General features: G+C 38.8%; 1 protein-coding gene across 3 annotated transcripts in view; it reads left to right on the forward strand.

The window, feature by feature from the left end:
* The window catches only part of ANXA3 (annexin A3), a 58,817-nt gene that overhangs the window by 2,155 nt on the left and 40,489 nt on the right, over positions 1-16,173 (forward strand). For all 3 annotated transcript variants that reach the window (XM_060299526.2, XM_030877960.3, XM_060299527.2), the window contains one exon: positions 965-1,017. In XM_060299526.2, coding sequence (XP_060155509.1) covers positions 1,003-1,017 — 15 coding nt within the window. In that variant the 5' untranslated portion in view covers positions 965-1,002. The remainder of the gene's footprint in view (positions 1-964; positions 1,018-16,173) is intronic.

Raw genomic sequence — 16,173 nt, forward strand, 5'->3', positions numbered from 1 at the left:
ATATTATTTCATTTAGTGCCAGCAACAGCCATCCTCTCCCCTTTTTACAGATGAGGAAACTGAGGCTCAAAGAAATTGTGTCTAGCTTTAAGAGGCAAAACCAGAACTAATGATATTTTGTATCTGCTGTATATTTAGAGGGATGTAGCCCTTAGCCCTTGTAACTAGAAAGCTGACTGCCCTCCCCTACAGAAAGCCTGAGAAAATCAAGTCCCTAGAAATATTTAAATTCCAGAGACTAATAGTGTCATTTCCTATTGCACATTGCTCTGGGGCTATCACTGAATTTTTAGAATATTTTGTTCCCGGTAAGGGTGGGAGCAACTTTATTTCTAAGCCAATCCTGGAGATTTGCCAGCATGTTTGAATAATGTCTACATATGAAAGTGTGTCTGGGTTCCCAACCAGGCATCCATCAAAGAATTGCCCTTTTTCACCTATGGGCCCTACCAAGGCCTGGACCTTCCTCAAAGAGCAGGCATGTCTGTTTATAACAGGCTGTAGACTTGAAGCCTTGTAAAATGTAAAAGAAGATTCACAAACACAAGGGATCAAACAAGCCAGCTGAAAACTGGGGGAGGGGGACAAGTTTATGTTGTTCCCTATGATGGTAGTTAAAAGAAGTCAACAATCATTGTAGTTCTCCTGGATGTTAAATGAGTCAAAAATTGGCTCCCAGGAAACATATTTGCAAACCTCTTAGGTACAGAGATTTTTTTTCTCTCTTGTTTTGAGCCCTTCACAGGTCTAGCACAGTCTCTTGTAGATAGATAGTTGGTGTTTGGTGATGTTTATTTAGCAAATGCAGTACTTGATGTTAGAGAAACATCCTCTTCCAGAGGTGGTTTCTCTTTGAATGTTGACTTCTGTTTCCTGGATTAGAGATTAAGGGTTAGGCTGAGATTATTTTGTTCTGAGTCCCAGATTTATACTGTTCGTACTTTTTTTTTTTTCCTTTTAATAGGTTAGTGTGATCTCAACTCAAGAGAAAGGTGGGATATCATGGCATCTATCTGGGTAAGTAAAAATCAAGCCTTCATAGCACAGTAACTTATCTGAGTCAAATCAAAATACAGAAAATCAAAATATTAAAAAATTTTATAAGTTGATAAAAGATTTATGTGAAAAAATTAACATGCCCCAAAAGCTAGAGGATGTCTAAAAATAAGAAAATATTAAAATGTATTGTAAAGGTACATAGTTAAAATAATTTGTACTGACACCGAAGCAGGGAGGTCAATAATAGAGAATAAATTATGTGATTTGGGAATTTATTATAAGAAAAAGACATTTCATATCAGAGAGGAGAAGATGGCTTATTCAATAAATGATGTTAGGAAAACTTCTCACTGTTTCAGGGAAAAAGTAAATCTGTATTCCTTCTCCCTTCTTACATGAAACTAAATTTCAGATGAATAAAATACCGAAATGAAAAAGACAAAATATGGGTGAATTTTAAAAATAATCTTGGAGTGGGGAAGGCAGTTACAACCAAGATACAAACCGAAAGCCTAAAAGAAAAATATTGATCTATTGAACTAAATACAAATTTATAATTTATGATGGCAGACAATATATTAGTGGAGTCAGAAGACAACCCACAGGAAATAGTATTTGCAGCACATTTGACAAGAGACTCATTTCATTAACATAAAAATAACTTCACTACATCAATAAGAAAAATGAACTCGATGGAAAAATTTGTGAGGGACATGAATAGGATACAAAAAGAATTATAAATGTCCAACAAACATATGAAAAGGTGCTATACCTTACTGAGAAATAAAGAAATGTAAATAACACAATGAGAAATCATTTCTATCTAAGTACTGGTAAAGGTGAAAAAAAATGTAAGAAGACCAGTGTTGCAGAGGATGTGGGCAAGACGGGCACTTTCATACTCTGTTCATAGGAGAGTAAAGTTGGCACTCTTTGGGGATGGTATTTTGGCAGTCAGTGTTTAAATGCTCACCCTGTGTAACCCAGTACTTCCACTTCTGGGTATTTATCATATAGATACACTTGCATAAGGCTGAAGAAATAAAGGCTGATGGGCATTCATTTGTACTAATGAAAATACACAGAATAAATGGCCATCCATGGGTTATGATATTTCTCAATTGTAACTTATAGCCATTTTTATGTAATCATTTAAAAAATGAGAAGTCCGCCGTCTATGTATTGACAAAAAAAATTCCAGAGATATATTAATCAATAAAAAAAAAAATCCAGTCACAGAATAGTACATACAGAGTGATTCTGTTTTAGAGAAAGAAAAAAGAAAAGAAGAAAATAGACACATAAGGACCGTATTACATGAAAACTTTCTGGAAAGGTGGAACTATGAGCAGGGGCACTTTCACTTTCAGTGCATCACCTTCTGTGCTCTGATTCTTTTTTAAAATTTTTTTTCTTTTTTTGGGGGGGCCGTTCACACGGCATGTGGGATCTTAGTTCCCCAACCAGGGATCGAACCCGAGCCCCCTGCATTGGAAGCACAGATTCTTAACCACTGGACCACCAGGAAGTCCCTCTGATTTTTTTTAATGATGAAAATACATTGTATTTTATAAGCGAGGGGCAGAGAGGCTTCAAGAATAACCCATATGGAGGCATGAGCAGGCCTTGTTATGCGTGGTGTTGGTGTCGGTAGATGTACTATTGTGAGGCTCTGCTTAGTCCCAGATTATTTTCTGTCACTGGCCAGTAGGCTGATCTCCCCCTTTCCAGGTCTGAAATTCCTGCTGCTATTATGGATATCTAGTAGAGTCAGATGAAAAAAAATTTCATCTCTCCAAAAAATTAGTCTCCCTCTAGCCCTTGTCCATTAGTGAATCGACATGGAATTAGTTGTTCAGGCTCTACAGCTGACACCTTCCAAGTTATGGCACATTTCTGAAGGGCTGGGAGAGACCCAGGTGAGTGTGAGAGAGGGTGTATTTGTTTCCTACTGCTTCCGTAAACAATCACCACACATTTAGCAACTTAAAACAATACCCCTTTATTATCTCCACACAGTTCTATATGTTAGAGCCCAAAATGGGTCTCATAGCGCAAAGATCAAGGAGTTGGCAGGGCTGCATTCCTTTCTGAGACTTTGGGAAGAATCCACCTCTGAGCTTATTTAGGTTGTCGGCAAAATTTAGTTCCTTGCAGTTGTGAGACTGAGTGCCTTGCTGGCTGTCAGTGGGGGCTATCCTTATCTCCTGGAGGCCATTGCCAGTCCTTGTGTGTGGCCCCCTACATCTCAGAACAGCAGCGGTGCATGGAATCCTTCTCACGCTTGCAGTCTCTCTAGCTTGCCCTTCTGGGACATCTCTCTTCTGCCGTCCTCTACTTCCTCCAGCTGGAGACAGTTCTCTGCTGTTAAGTGCTCACATTATTAGATTGGGCCCACCTGGGTAATGCAGGCTAATTTCCCTATTTTAAGGTTTGGAACCATAATTGCATCCTCAAAGTCCCTTTAGTCATGTAACATATCACATTCACAGGGTCCAAGGATTACCGTGTGGACATTTTATTGGGGAGCCATTATTCTGCCCACCACAAGGGGACGGTAGCATTGGGCATCAGGCAGCAGGAAAGAAGGGACGGGAATAGACTAGAAAAGGGAAGCTGTGCTGTGGGCAGGAGGGGAGATTGGGGAGCTCGAGTGAAGAAAGAGGCCCTAGCCAGAGAGGGGCTCCTACTGCCTCGCTTTTTCTTTCCTATTTCCCTCCTGTCTCAAATTAAAGAACTAACATTTATGAGTGAGATATCTGAGAGCAAATATTAAAAACAACTCAGAGCTACTATGGAAAACAGTATGGTGATTCCTCAACAAATTAAAAGTAGAATTACCATATGATCCAGCAATCCCATTTCTGGATAAATATCCTAAGAATTGAAAGCAGGATCTTGAAGAGATATTTGCACACTTGTGTTCATAGCAGCATTATTCACAATAGCTAAAAGCTGGAAGCAACCCAAGTGTCCGTTGATGGACGAATAGATAAACAAAACGTGGGGTATGCATATTGTGCAATATTTAGCCTTTAAAAGGAAGGAAATTCTGACATATGCTGCAACATAGATGAACCCTGAGGACATTATGCTAAGAGAAATAAGCCAGTAATAAGAAGACAAAATACTGTATGATTCCATTTATATGAGGTATCTGAAGTAGTCAAATTCATAGAAACAGAAAACAGAATTGTAGTTGCCAGGGTCTGTGGGGAGGGGGAAAGGGGAATTTGTTGCTTAATGGATATAGAGTTCTAGTTCCATACAATGAAAAAGTCAAGTTCCGGAGATCTGTTTTACAACAATGTGAATATTCTCGCCGCTACTGAACTGTACACTTAAAAATGTTTAAAGTGGTAAATTTTATGTTACACTTTTTTTTAACCACAATTTAGAAAACTCTCAGATTTCTGTAAATACTCTTATCACTGTTTTATCTGTTCTCTTTTTCCCTCTTAACACAAAAGCACATACACACCCAAACACAAATGAGCAATCAGTCCATGCTTTTCTACAACATGGTTGATCATTTGTGTTTACCAGTGTATGGTGAGTTTATTAGAGTGATATGATCAAGAGAGAAGATTTCGGTTGCAATTTCAGTACATTACTGTTGGAGATGAAAGATTAGCTGGTTTCCTGAGTCTGTATATTCTATCTAGGAGTGTTGGAACCCTCTCATTGTTTCAGATGTTGCATTACTATTTCCTTTGCTAAAATTTTTGAATATGGTAGCCACACTTTTCGAAAGTTTGCATTACATAACTTTGCTTTTATGAAAGATCTGTGTTAGTACAGACACACATTGGAGACATTGCAGTTTGGTTCCAGACCACTGCAATAAAACAAGTATCGCAATAAAGCAAGTCGCAAGAATTTTTTGGTTTCCCAGTGCATATAAAAGTTATGTTTTGGAAACCATGAAACTCCTAGAAGAAAACATTGGCAGAACACTCTTTGACATGAATTGTAGCAATATTTTTTGGATCTGTCTCCTAAAGCAAAGGAAGTAAAAACAAAAATAAATAAATGGGATCTAATTAGGCTTAAAGTTTTTGCATAGCAAAGGAAACCATTGACAAACTGAAAAGGCGACCTACTGAATGTGAGGAAATATTTGCTAACGATATGACCGATAAGGAGTTAATATCCAAAATATAACAACTCAACATCAAAAAAGCAAACAACCCAATTAAAATGTGGGCAGAAGACCTGAATAGACATTTTCCCAAAGAAGACATGCAGATGGCCACCAGACACGTGAAAAGATGCTCAACATCGTTAGTCATCAGAGAAATGCAAATTAAAACCACAATGAGATATCATCTCACACCTGTCAGAATGGCTGTCATAAAAAAATCTACAAACAATAAATGCTGGAGAGGGTGTGGAGAAAAGGGAACCCTCCTACACTGTTGATGAGAATGTAAATTGGTGCAGCCTCTATGGAGAACAGTATGGAGGTTTCTCAAAAAACTAAAAGTAGTTTAGTTTTGACCATATGACCCAGCAGTTCCACTCCTGGATATATATCCAAAAAAAACCCAAAACACTAATTTGAAAAGATACATGCAGCCCAATGTTCATAGAAGCATTATTTACAATTGCCAAGATATGGAAACAACCTAAGCCATCAACAGAACAGATGAATGGATGAAGATGTGGGGTGTGTGTGTGTGTGTGTATATATATATATATATATATATATATATATACACATACACACATATATACAATGGAATACTACTCAGCCATAAAAAGAATGAAATTGTGCTATTTGCAGCAACATGGATGGACTTGGAGGGCATTATACTGTGTGAAATGTCAGACAGAGACAAATAATATATGATATCACATATGTGGAATCCAAAAATTCAACAAACTAGTAAATATAACAAAAGAGAAGGAGAGTCATAAGTATAGAGAACAAACTAGTGATTACCAGTGGTGGGGTACAATATAAGGGTAGGGCAGTAAAGAGGTACAAATTGTTAAGTATAAAATAAACTATAAGGATATATTGTACAACATGGGGAATATAGCCGATAAAAAAGTTATGTTAACACTATACTGTAGTCTGTTGCGTAGAATAGCATTGTCTAAAGGAACAATGTACATACTCTAATTTAAAAATGTTTTATTGATAAAAAATGCTAACCAGCATCTGAGCCTTCAGGGAGTCATAATCTTTTTTTGCAGTAGTAACATCAAAGATCACTGCACACAGATCACCGTAACAAATATAGTAATAATGAAAAAGTTTGAAATATTGCTGGAATTACCAAAATCCGACACAGAGACACGAAATGAGCAAATGCTGTTGGAAGAATGGCGCTGATATACTTGCTTGATGTAGGGTTGTCACAAACCTTCAGTTTGTAAAGACACAATATCTGCAAAGCAAAATGAAGTGCAGTAAAGACATGATATGCCTGTACCTGTTTTTGGTAACTGAAAGAAATTCAAAGAGGATTTTTGCTTTTATGCCGTCAATGTATTAAAGTAGGTCTTTCTTAAAACTGAAGTGGCATAAAATGAACTTTTGAAAATCTGGGGTATTACCCTTGGCTTTACACCATTTCAGCTTATGGAAAGTTTCATAGAGATGCTCTGCATTAAGATAACGGGGGAAACCTGTGTATCTCTGTTCAGGCTTGGCTTCTACTACTTCACCCCTGATGAGAGGGCCTGGTATCTTATCAGTTTGTACTCTATGAACTCAAGGTCTTTGTCAAATGTTGCCTTTACATCTATAGCAAGCACTCAGGCAACACACAAATGAGAATGTCTTGGAACATTTTTATTAAGATACCATAGCAGTATTTTTCCTATGTGTGCCTTCTACAAGGCTGGCTTTCTCATAGGAATACTCTGAGCTCTTTGCTCCTTGGTTAATTCCTAACTTACTTTTACAGAATAATAATGAATGCAATAACTATTTGAACCCTCAAATTAATATTTTTATTATGCTACTAAAATTTTTCAACATTAGCTCATAATCACTATAATCATCATGAACTGTTGTAACATCCGAACTAACTATATACTCTTCCTTCCCCATTCCAAATGCTAATTTGCAAAATGAGGAAGGGGAACATAGCAAGACTCTGGAACCAAGGGATAAAAGAAACTTTATCAAAATAGAACTTCCTGTTAACATGAAGGAGTTCATCCAAAGGGTAGCTAAACAATGAAAGCAGTGTGTACCTAGTGCAGTGGGCTCTACCGGAGCAGAAAGAAGACCATCCAGCCACAACCCCAGTTCTACTTTTCATGACTCTCTAATTGATTAAAAGGCAAACTCCTGAATATGACCTTGAACAAATTACTTAGTCTCTTGCTATGTCTGTTTCCTCATCTGTAAAATAAGTGTAATAACAGTACCTACATCATCTAGGCTTTGAAGGCATTCAATCAGTTCATGTGAAATGCACGAACAGTACCTGGCATGTAGTGAGCACTCAGTAGATGTTGTAATCATTATCATTTCGGTATATTAGCTTTTTTCTAAAAACATATTCCTTGATACTTAATATCCCTGCAACTGTTTTAGTGAGGAAGCTTCTGCCTGTTTCCTGGGCCTGGTTTTAGTACACATCAACAGCATCCTCCTCCCCACTGGAATGATTCTCTCAGAGCCATCTGAAACCAATGGATTTTCCCCTAATAGATGTTTTCTGACCACACCTATTTTTAGTATTTTCTTGCATTTATGTACATATATATATATATATATATATATATATACTATGACTATTTTTTAGAGGAGTTTTAGGTGCACAGCAAAATTAAGAGGAGGGTACAGAGGTTCCCCACGTGCCCTCTGTCTCCCACACATGCATGGCCTCCCCCATTGTCAACATCCCCCACCAGAGGGGTTCATTTGTTGCAATTGATGAACCTACACTGGCACATCTTTATCACCCAAAGTCCATAGTTTACTTTACAGTTCACTCTTGGTGTTGTACATTCTATGGGTTTGGATGTTTATATGTATTTAAAGATAATGCTCTGTTCTCACTCCCAGTGGGTGGACCGCAGTACAATTCTGACACTACCTAGGACTAGCATCAGACTCCACAGGTTTAAGGGCTCCAGCCTCACTTCAGACACCAGCGGCAAGTCTCAGAGTCACCTGCTGTTCTGACCCAGGGGCTCTAAATTAGGAGGTTTCCATGACCCTGATCAGTAAGTCTCTAGAACACCTCATAGAATTCACTGAAAGTGCTATACTTATCATTACAGTTTTTATTATAAAACCTACACATAGAGCAAACTCTGGAAAGGCCCTGGATGCAGAGCTTCCAAGCCCTCTCCCCGTGGAGTCAGGGCACCTCACCTTTCCTGCACATCAGTGTGTTCACCAGCCAGGGAGCTTCTCTGAGCCTCGGCATCCAGGGCTTTTTCTGGAGTTTCATTGCATAGCCGTGACTGATTAAGTCACTGGCCACGATTGAATTCGGTCTCCAGTCCCCTTGCGTTCCCAAAGTGCCAACCCTCTAATCACATGGCTGGGTCTTTTTAGTAACTAGCCTGATGCTACAGCTATCTCATGGCCCACCATGACTCACCTCATTAGCACAGTAAAGACAATCCCATCGCTCAGTAAATTCCAGTGGTTTTTGAAGCTCTGTGGCTGGAACCCTGGACAAAGATCAGATACATCTTTATTATCCCATAAACATATACCTTACATCAAGGCTGCAGAGAGTTTTCAAAACGTCATATTCCTGTAGTTTTTACTAAAATGCTGTCAGCACTAAGGTACTGGTTATCTTAGGCTGATCGGAGGAAGCTCTGATGGGAAGTTACATCTTTAATCACAAGTAAGACTGGGGGAAGTGAGTTAATGTTTTGTAATAGGTACAGATTGGCAGGCAGGGTCACTCAAAACATGGGGTCCATGAAGAAATACAAAAAGGGATGCTTGATGGTGGAAAGGTTGGGGAAGGTTTATCTAAGGTGGAAACTTGCTAATAGGAGAAGCTACCCCATCATAATAAGTCCTTGGTGAGAATTAGAGAGCACAGCTTCCCTTCCCCACCCCATCCTTCCTCTCTTTCCTGGGAACAAGGTTGGTGTAGTTTGACACATGAGGATACAATGTTCCCATTTCTGCAGAGGAAGGACACCAGTGGTAGGGCTCCCAGGAAAGGTGCAGTGTGCTAACGTGCAGGGAATTCTGGGAAAGCAGTGCCTTTCAAATTCTGCCCCATGGATGACATCAGCCCCGGGCATTTGGATGTTTTTGGTACTGGGTACAAAGGATTCGTAAGAGCCCCATCCACTTTCATATTTCTTGCTTTGGTGGGACATACAGCTAGACCTTTCTTTCCTAGTGTGTTTGCTCTTCCCGACCATGCAAATTTTTAAAAAAAAATTTTTTAACATCTTTATTGGGGTATAATTGCTTTACAATGGTGTGTTAGTTTCTGCTTTATAACAAAGTGAATCAGTTATACATATACATATGTTCCCATATCTCTTCCCTCTTGCGCCTCCCTCCCTCCCACCCTCCCTATCCCACCCCTCCAGGCGGTCACAAAGCACCGAGCCAATATCCCTGTGCCATGCGGCTGCTTCCCACTAGCTATCTACCTTACTACGTTTGTTAGTGTGTATATGTCCATGACTCTCTCTCGCCCTGTCACAGCTAACCCTTCCCTCTCCGCATATCCTCAAGTCTGTTCTCCAGTAGGTCTGCGTCTTTATTCCTGTCTTACCCCTAGGTTCTTCATGACATTTTTTTCCTTAAATTCCATATATATGTGTTAGCATACGGTATTTGTCTCTCTCTTTCTGACTTACTTCACTCTGTATGACAGACTCTAGGTCTATCCACCTCATTACAAATAGCTCAATTTCGTTTCTTTTTATGGCTGAGTAATATTCCATTGTATATATGTGCCACATGTTCTTTATCCATTCATCCGATGATGGGCACTTAGGTTGTTTCCATCTCCGGGCTATTGTAAATAGAGCTGCAATGAACATTTTGGTACATGACTTTTTTTGAATTTTGGTTTTCTCAGGGTATATGCCCAGTAGTGGGATTGCTGGGTCATATGGTAGTTCTATTTGTAGTTGTTTTTTTTTTTTTAACATCTTTATTGGGGTATAATTGCTTTACAATGGTGTGTTAGTTTCTGCTTTATAACAAAGTGAATCAGTCACACATAAACATATGTTCCCATATGTCTTCCCTCTTGCGTCTCCCTCCCTCCCACCCTCCCTATCCCACGCCTCCAGGCTGTCACAAAGCACCGAGCCAATATCCCTGTGCCATGCGGCTGCTTCCCGCTAGCTATCTACCTTACGTTTGTTAGTGTGTATATGTCCATGACTCTCTCTCGCCCTGTCACAGCTCACCCTTCCCCCTCCCCATATCCTCAAGTCCGTTCTCCAGTAGGTCTGCGTCTTTATTCCTGACTTACCCCTAGGTTCTTCATGACTTTTTTTTTCTTAAATTCCATATATATGTGTTAGCATACGGTATTTGTCTTTCTCTTTCTGACTTACTTCACTCTGTATGACAGACTCTAGGTCTATCCACCTCATTACAAATAGCTCAATTTCGTTTCTTTTTATGGCTGACTAATATTCCATTGTATACATGTGCCACATCTTCTTTTTTTTTTTTTTTAACATCTTTATTGGGGTATAATTGCTTTACATTGGTGCGTTAGTTTCTGCTTTACAACAAAGTGAATCAGTTATACATATACATATGTTCCCATATCTCTTCCCTCTTGCGTCTCCCTCCCTCCCACCCTCCCTATCCCACCCCTCCAGGCGGTCACAAAGCACCGAGCCAATATCCCTGTGCCATGCAGCTGCCTCCCACCAGCCATCTACCTTACTACGTTTGTCAGTGTGTATATGTCCATGACTCTCTCTCGCCCCGTCACAGCTCACCCCTCCCCCTCCCCATAACCTCAAGTCCGTTCTCTAGGAGATCTGCGTCTTTATTCCTGCCTTACCCCTAGGTTCTTCATGACATTTTTCTTTTCCTAAATTCCATATATATGTGTCAGCATACGGTATTTGTCCCTCTCTTTCTGACTTACTTCACTGTGTATGACAGACTCCAGGTCTATCCACCTCATTACAAATAGCTCAACTTCGTTTCTTTTTATGGCTGAGTAATATTCCATTGTATATATGTGCCACATGTTCTTTATCCATTCATCCGATGATGGGCACTTAGGTTGTTTCCATCTCCGGGCTATTGTAAATAGAGCTGCAATGAACATTTTGGTACATGACTCTTTTTGAATTTCGGTTTTCTCAGGGTATATGCCCAGTAGTGGGATTGCTGGGTCATATGGTAGTTCTATTTGTAGTTTTTTAAGGAACCTCCATACTGTTCTCCATAGTGGCTGAACCAATTCACATTCCCACCAGCAGTGCAAGAGTGTTCCCTTTTCTCCACACCCTCTCCAGCATTTATTGTTTGTAGATTTTTTGATGATGGCCATTCTGACTGGTGTGAGATGATATCTCATTGTAGTTTTGATTTGCATTTCTCTAATGATTAATGATGTTGAGCATTCTTTCATGTGTTTTTTGGCAGTCTGTATATCTTCTTTGGAGAAATGTCTGTTTAGGTCTTCTGCCCATTTTTGGATTGGGTTGTTTGTTTTTTTGTTATTGAGCTGCATGAGCTGCTTGTAAATTTTGGAGATTAATCCTTTGTCAGTTGCTTCATTTGCAAATACTTTCTCCCGTTCTGAGGATTGTCTTTTGGTCTTGTTTATGGTTTCCTTTGCTGTGCAAAAGCTTTGAAGTTTCATTAGGTCCCATTTGTTTATTTTTGTTTTTATTTCCATTACTCTAGGAGGTGAGTCAGAAAGGATCTTGCTGTGATTTATGTCATAGAGTGTTCTGCCTATGTTTTCCTCTAAGAGTTTGATAGTTTCTGGCCTTACATTTAGGGCTTTAATCCATTTTGAGCTTATTTTTGTGTATGGTGTTAGGGAGTGATCTAATCTCATACTTTCATATGTAGCTGTCCAGTTTTCCCAGCACCACTTATTGAAGAGGCTGTCCTTTCTCCACTGTACATTCCTGCCTCCTTTATCAAAGATAAGGTGTCCATATGTGTGTAGGTTTATCTCTGGGCTTTCTATCCTGTTCCATTGATCTATCTTTCTGTTTTTGTGCCAGTACCATACTGTCTTGATTACTGTAGCTTTGTAGTATAGTCTGAAGTCAGGGAGCCTGATTCCTCCAGCTCCTTTTTTCGTTCTCAAGATTGCTTTGGCTATTCGAGGTCTTTTGTGTTTCCATACAAATTGCGAAATTTTTTGTTCTAGTTCTGTGAAAAATGCCAGTGGTAGTTTGATAGGGATTGCACTGAATCTATAGATTGCTTTGGGTAGTAGAGTCATTTTCACAATGTTGATTCTTCCAATCCAAGAACATGGTATATCTCTCCATCTATTTGTATCATCTTTAATTTCTTTCATCAGTGTCCTATAGTTTTCTGCATACAGGTCTTTTGTCTCCTTAGGTAGGTTTATTCCTAGATATTTTATTCTTTTTGTTGCAATGGTAAATGGGAGTGTTTTCTTGATTTCACTTTCAGATTTTTCATCATTAGTATATAGGAATGCCAGAGATTTCTGTGCATTAATTTTGTTTCCTGCTACTTTACCAAATTCATTGATTAGCTCTAGTAGTTTTCTTGGTAGCATCTTTAGGATTCTGTATGTATAGTATCATGTCATCTGCAAACAGTGACAGCTTTACTTCTTCTTTTCTGATTTGGATTCCTTTTATTTCCTTTTCTTCTCTGATTGCTGTGGCTAAAACTTCCAAAACTATGTTGAATAAGAGTGGTGAGAGTGGGCAACCTTGTCTTGTTCCTGATCTTAGTGGAAATGCTTTCAGTTTTTCACCATTGAGGATGATGTTTGCTGTGGGCTTGTCATATATGACCTTTATTATGTTGAGGAAAGTTCCCTCTATGCCTACTTTCTGCAGGGTTTTTATCATAAATGGGTGTTGAATTTTGTCAAAAGCTTTCTCTGCATCTATTGAGATGATCATATGGTTTTTCTCCTTCAATTTGTTAATATGGTTTATCACATTGATAGATTTGCATATATTGAAGAATCCTTGCATTCCTGGAATAAACCCCACTTGATCATGGTGTATGATCCTTTTAATGTGCTGTTGGATTCTATTTGCTAGTATTTTGTTGAGGACTTTTGCATCTATGTTCATCAGTGATATTGGCCTGTAGTTTTCTTTCTTTGTGACATCCTTGTCTGGTTTTGGTATCAAGGTGATGGTGGCCTCGTAGAAGGAATTTGGGAGTGTTCCTCCCTCTGCTATATTTTGGAAGAGTTTGAGAAGGATAGGTGTTAGCTCTTCTCTAAATGTTTGTTAGAATTCGCCTGTGAAGCCATCTGGTCCTGGGCTTTTGTTTGTTGGAAGATTTTTAATCACAGTTTCAATTTCAGTGCTTGTGATTGGTCTGTTCATATTTTCTATTTCTTCCTGATTCAGTCTTGGCATGTTGTGCATTTCTAAGAATTTGTCCATTTCTTCCAGATTGTCCATTTTATTGGCATAGAGTTGCTTGTAGTAATCTCTCATGATCTTTTTTATTTCTGCAGTGACAGTTGTTACTTCTCCTTTTTCATTTCTAATTCTATTGATTTGAGTCTTCTCTCATTTTTTCTTGATGAGTCTGGCTAGTGGTTTATCTATTTTGTTTATCTTCTCAAAGAACCAGCTTTTAGTTTTATTGATCTTTGCTATTGTTTCCTTCATTTCTTTTTCATTTATTTCTGATCTGATTTTATGATTTCTTTCCTTCTGCTAGCTTTGGGGTTTTTTTTGTTCTTCTTTCTCTAATTGCTTGAGGTGCAAGGTTAGGTTGTTTATTCGAGATGTTTTCTGCTTCTTAAGGTGGGCTTGTATTGCTATAAACTTCCCCCTTAGAACTGCTTTTGCTGCATCCCATAGGTTTTGGGTCGTTGTGTCTCCATTGTCATTTGTTTCTAGGTATTTTTTGATTTCCTCTTTGATTTCTTCAGTGATCACTTCATTATTAAGTAGTGTATTGTTTAGCCTCCATGTGTTTGTATTTTTTACAGATCTTTTCCTGTAATTGATATCTAGTCTCATGGCATTGTGGTCAGAAAAGATGCTTGATAAAATTTCAATTTTCTTAAATTTACCAAGGCTTGATTTGTGACCCAAGATATGATCTATCCTGGAGAATGTTCCATGAGCACTTGAGAGAAATGTGTATTCTGTTGTTTTTGGATGGAGTGTCCTATAAATATCAATTAAGTCCATCTTGTTTAATGTATCATTTAAAGCTTGTGTTTCCTTATTTATTTTCATTTTGGATGATCTGTCCATGGGTGGAAGTGGGGTGTTAAAGTCCCCTACTATGAATGTGTTACTGTCGATTTCCCCTTTTATGGCTGTTAGTATTTGCCTTATGTATTGAGGTGCTCCTATGTTGGGTGCATAAATATTTACAATTGGTATATCTTCTTCTTGGATCGATCCCTTGATCATTATGTAGTGTCCTTCTTTGTGTCTTTTAATAGTCCTTATTCCGACCATGCAAATTTAAACCGCGTATGGAGAAGGCACCTGTGTTACACGCATGTGGATGTGCTGAACTTCTTCTGTGGTCTCCCTCCTGTCTTCTGCATCTCAGGACTGGATGATCTGGCGTATAACTATTTTCATGGAAATGGACTTTTCACATCCCAAGCAGTATAGGCATCATGCCCGATTAGGTACTTTCGACATGATCGTAACTTCCTATTTGGTGTGTGTTTCAAACCACGGTTCCTGAAGCTTCTTTAGGCAAATACTGGCACTCAGAGAGTTTCACAAGTGGTCCTCTGCAGGAAGTTAATGAAAAACAGGTTAGACCTGGGTTTCAAATCAAAACATTTAGAGCTTTGTTTTAGGACAAACCCTGGAAAGAAATACCATACAATCTGAGTGAAAAGAGAGAGGCTTCCTGGGAATGAACGGAATGAACATTAAAGGGCTGCTCTTTGCCACTCCCTGACCCAAGCTTAACCACCAAGGAGGGAGGGTCCCTCTTTTATATTTAATTATAATAAAAAGTGTAATTTGACAATCTAACTTGTTGCTGTTGAAAACGTTTTAGATTGAGAGCAAGGAATGTGAAGAGGAGAATGTATCATTTGACTCTCTTGAAAGTCTATTTTTGTTTTTTTTTTGGTGGATGCAAAGCAGTTAGAAAAAATAAGTATTTTAGGGTACTGAGAAATAAGATTAATACAGAGGTCTCACATGAATTAAGAGAGTCAAAAGGGTAGAAAATTCTCAAGTCTGCCCCTTCCTCGATTCTCAGATCTTTGCTCCTTTCATCTTCAACTATTTGTGTTTGATTAAATACCGCGCCTAGGTTCTGGAGGCATGTTTAAATAAGAGTAGTGACAGTCTCATGTGAACAGGATTTACAAAAGGTGAAGAGTGCATTTGTCAGATTTTTGAGATATGGCATGGAGCTCTGAAAAGTCTGGTAATGGCATTTGAGAATTATCAAAGAAAACAAGACCCAGAACAAGAAAGCATTTTGTACTCATTTATTCATGCAGCAAATATTTACTAAGCATCTACTATGTGCCAGATACTCTTTTAGGCTCAGAGGATACAGCAGGGAAAGAGAAATAAAAAAGCGTGGAGCTTACATGCCTCTGATTTTATTAGGGAAGAGAGCTAATAAACAAAGAAATAAGTGTATAGTATATTAAGTCAGTTTTCAGTACTCTGGAGAAGGGCAGAGGTGGAGAATGAGAGTGATAGGGTACATTATTTTCTGCTCAGATATGTGAGCAGAAGTCAACATGGAGTGAGGGAGTGAGCTGGGAAGATATTTGGGGGAAGACCATCCAGGCAGAGGGAACAGCAGGTATACAGCCCTGAGGCAGAAGAGCAATGAGAAAACCCCAGTGAAGTGATAGGAGGGGGACAAGGAGATTTGGGGGAGCATTATAATTATCTTCTTTTGTTACTTCAGGGTCCTCCAAGGGCCACAAAGAATCCCTCTAGTCCTGACAGCCTTTGCATGAACTGTAGGAGTTTCCACTGTCTAGGTTTACTTTGCATTAGGAAATATTTTAAAATCTGTAGCAACTTGTTGTTAGGATTAACAACAAACATACT

Source organism: Globicephala melas, chromosome 5 (genome assembly GCF_963455315.2).
Source record: "Globicephala melas chromosome 5, mGloMel1.2, whole genome shotgun sequence".
Taxonomy (NCBI): domain Eukaryota; kingdom Metazoa; phylum Chordata; class Mammalia; order Artiodactyla; family Delphinidae; genus Globicephala; species Globicephala melas.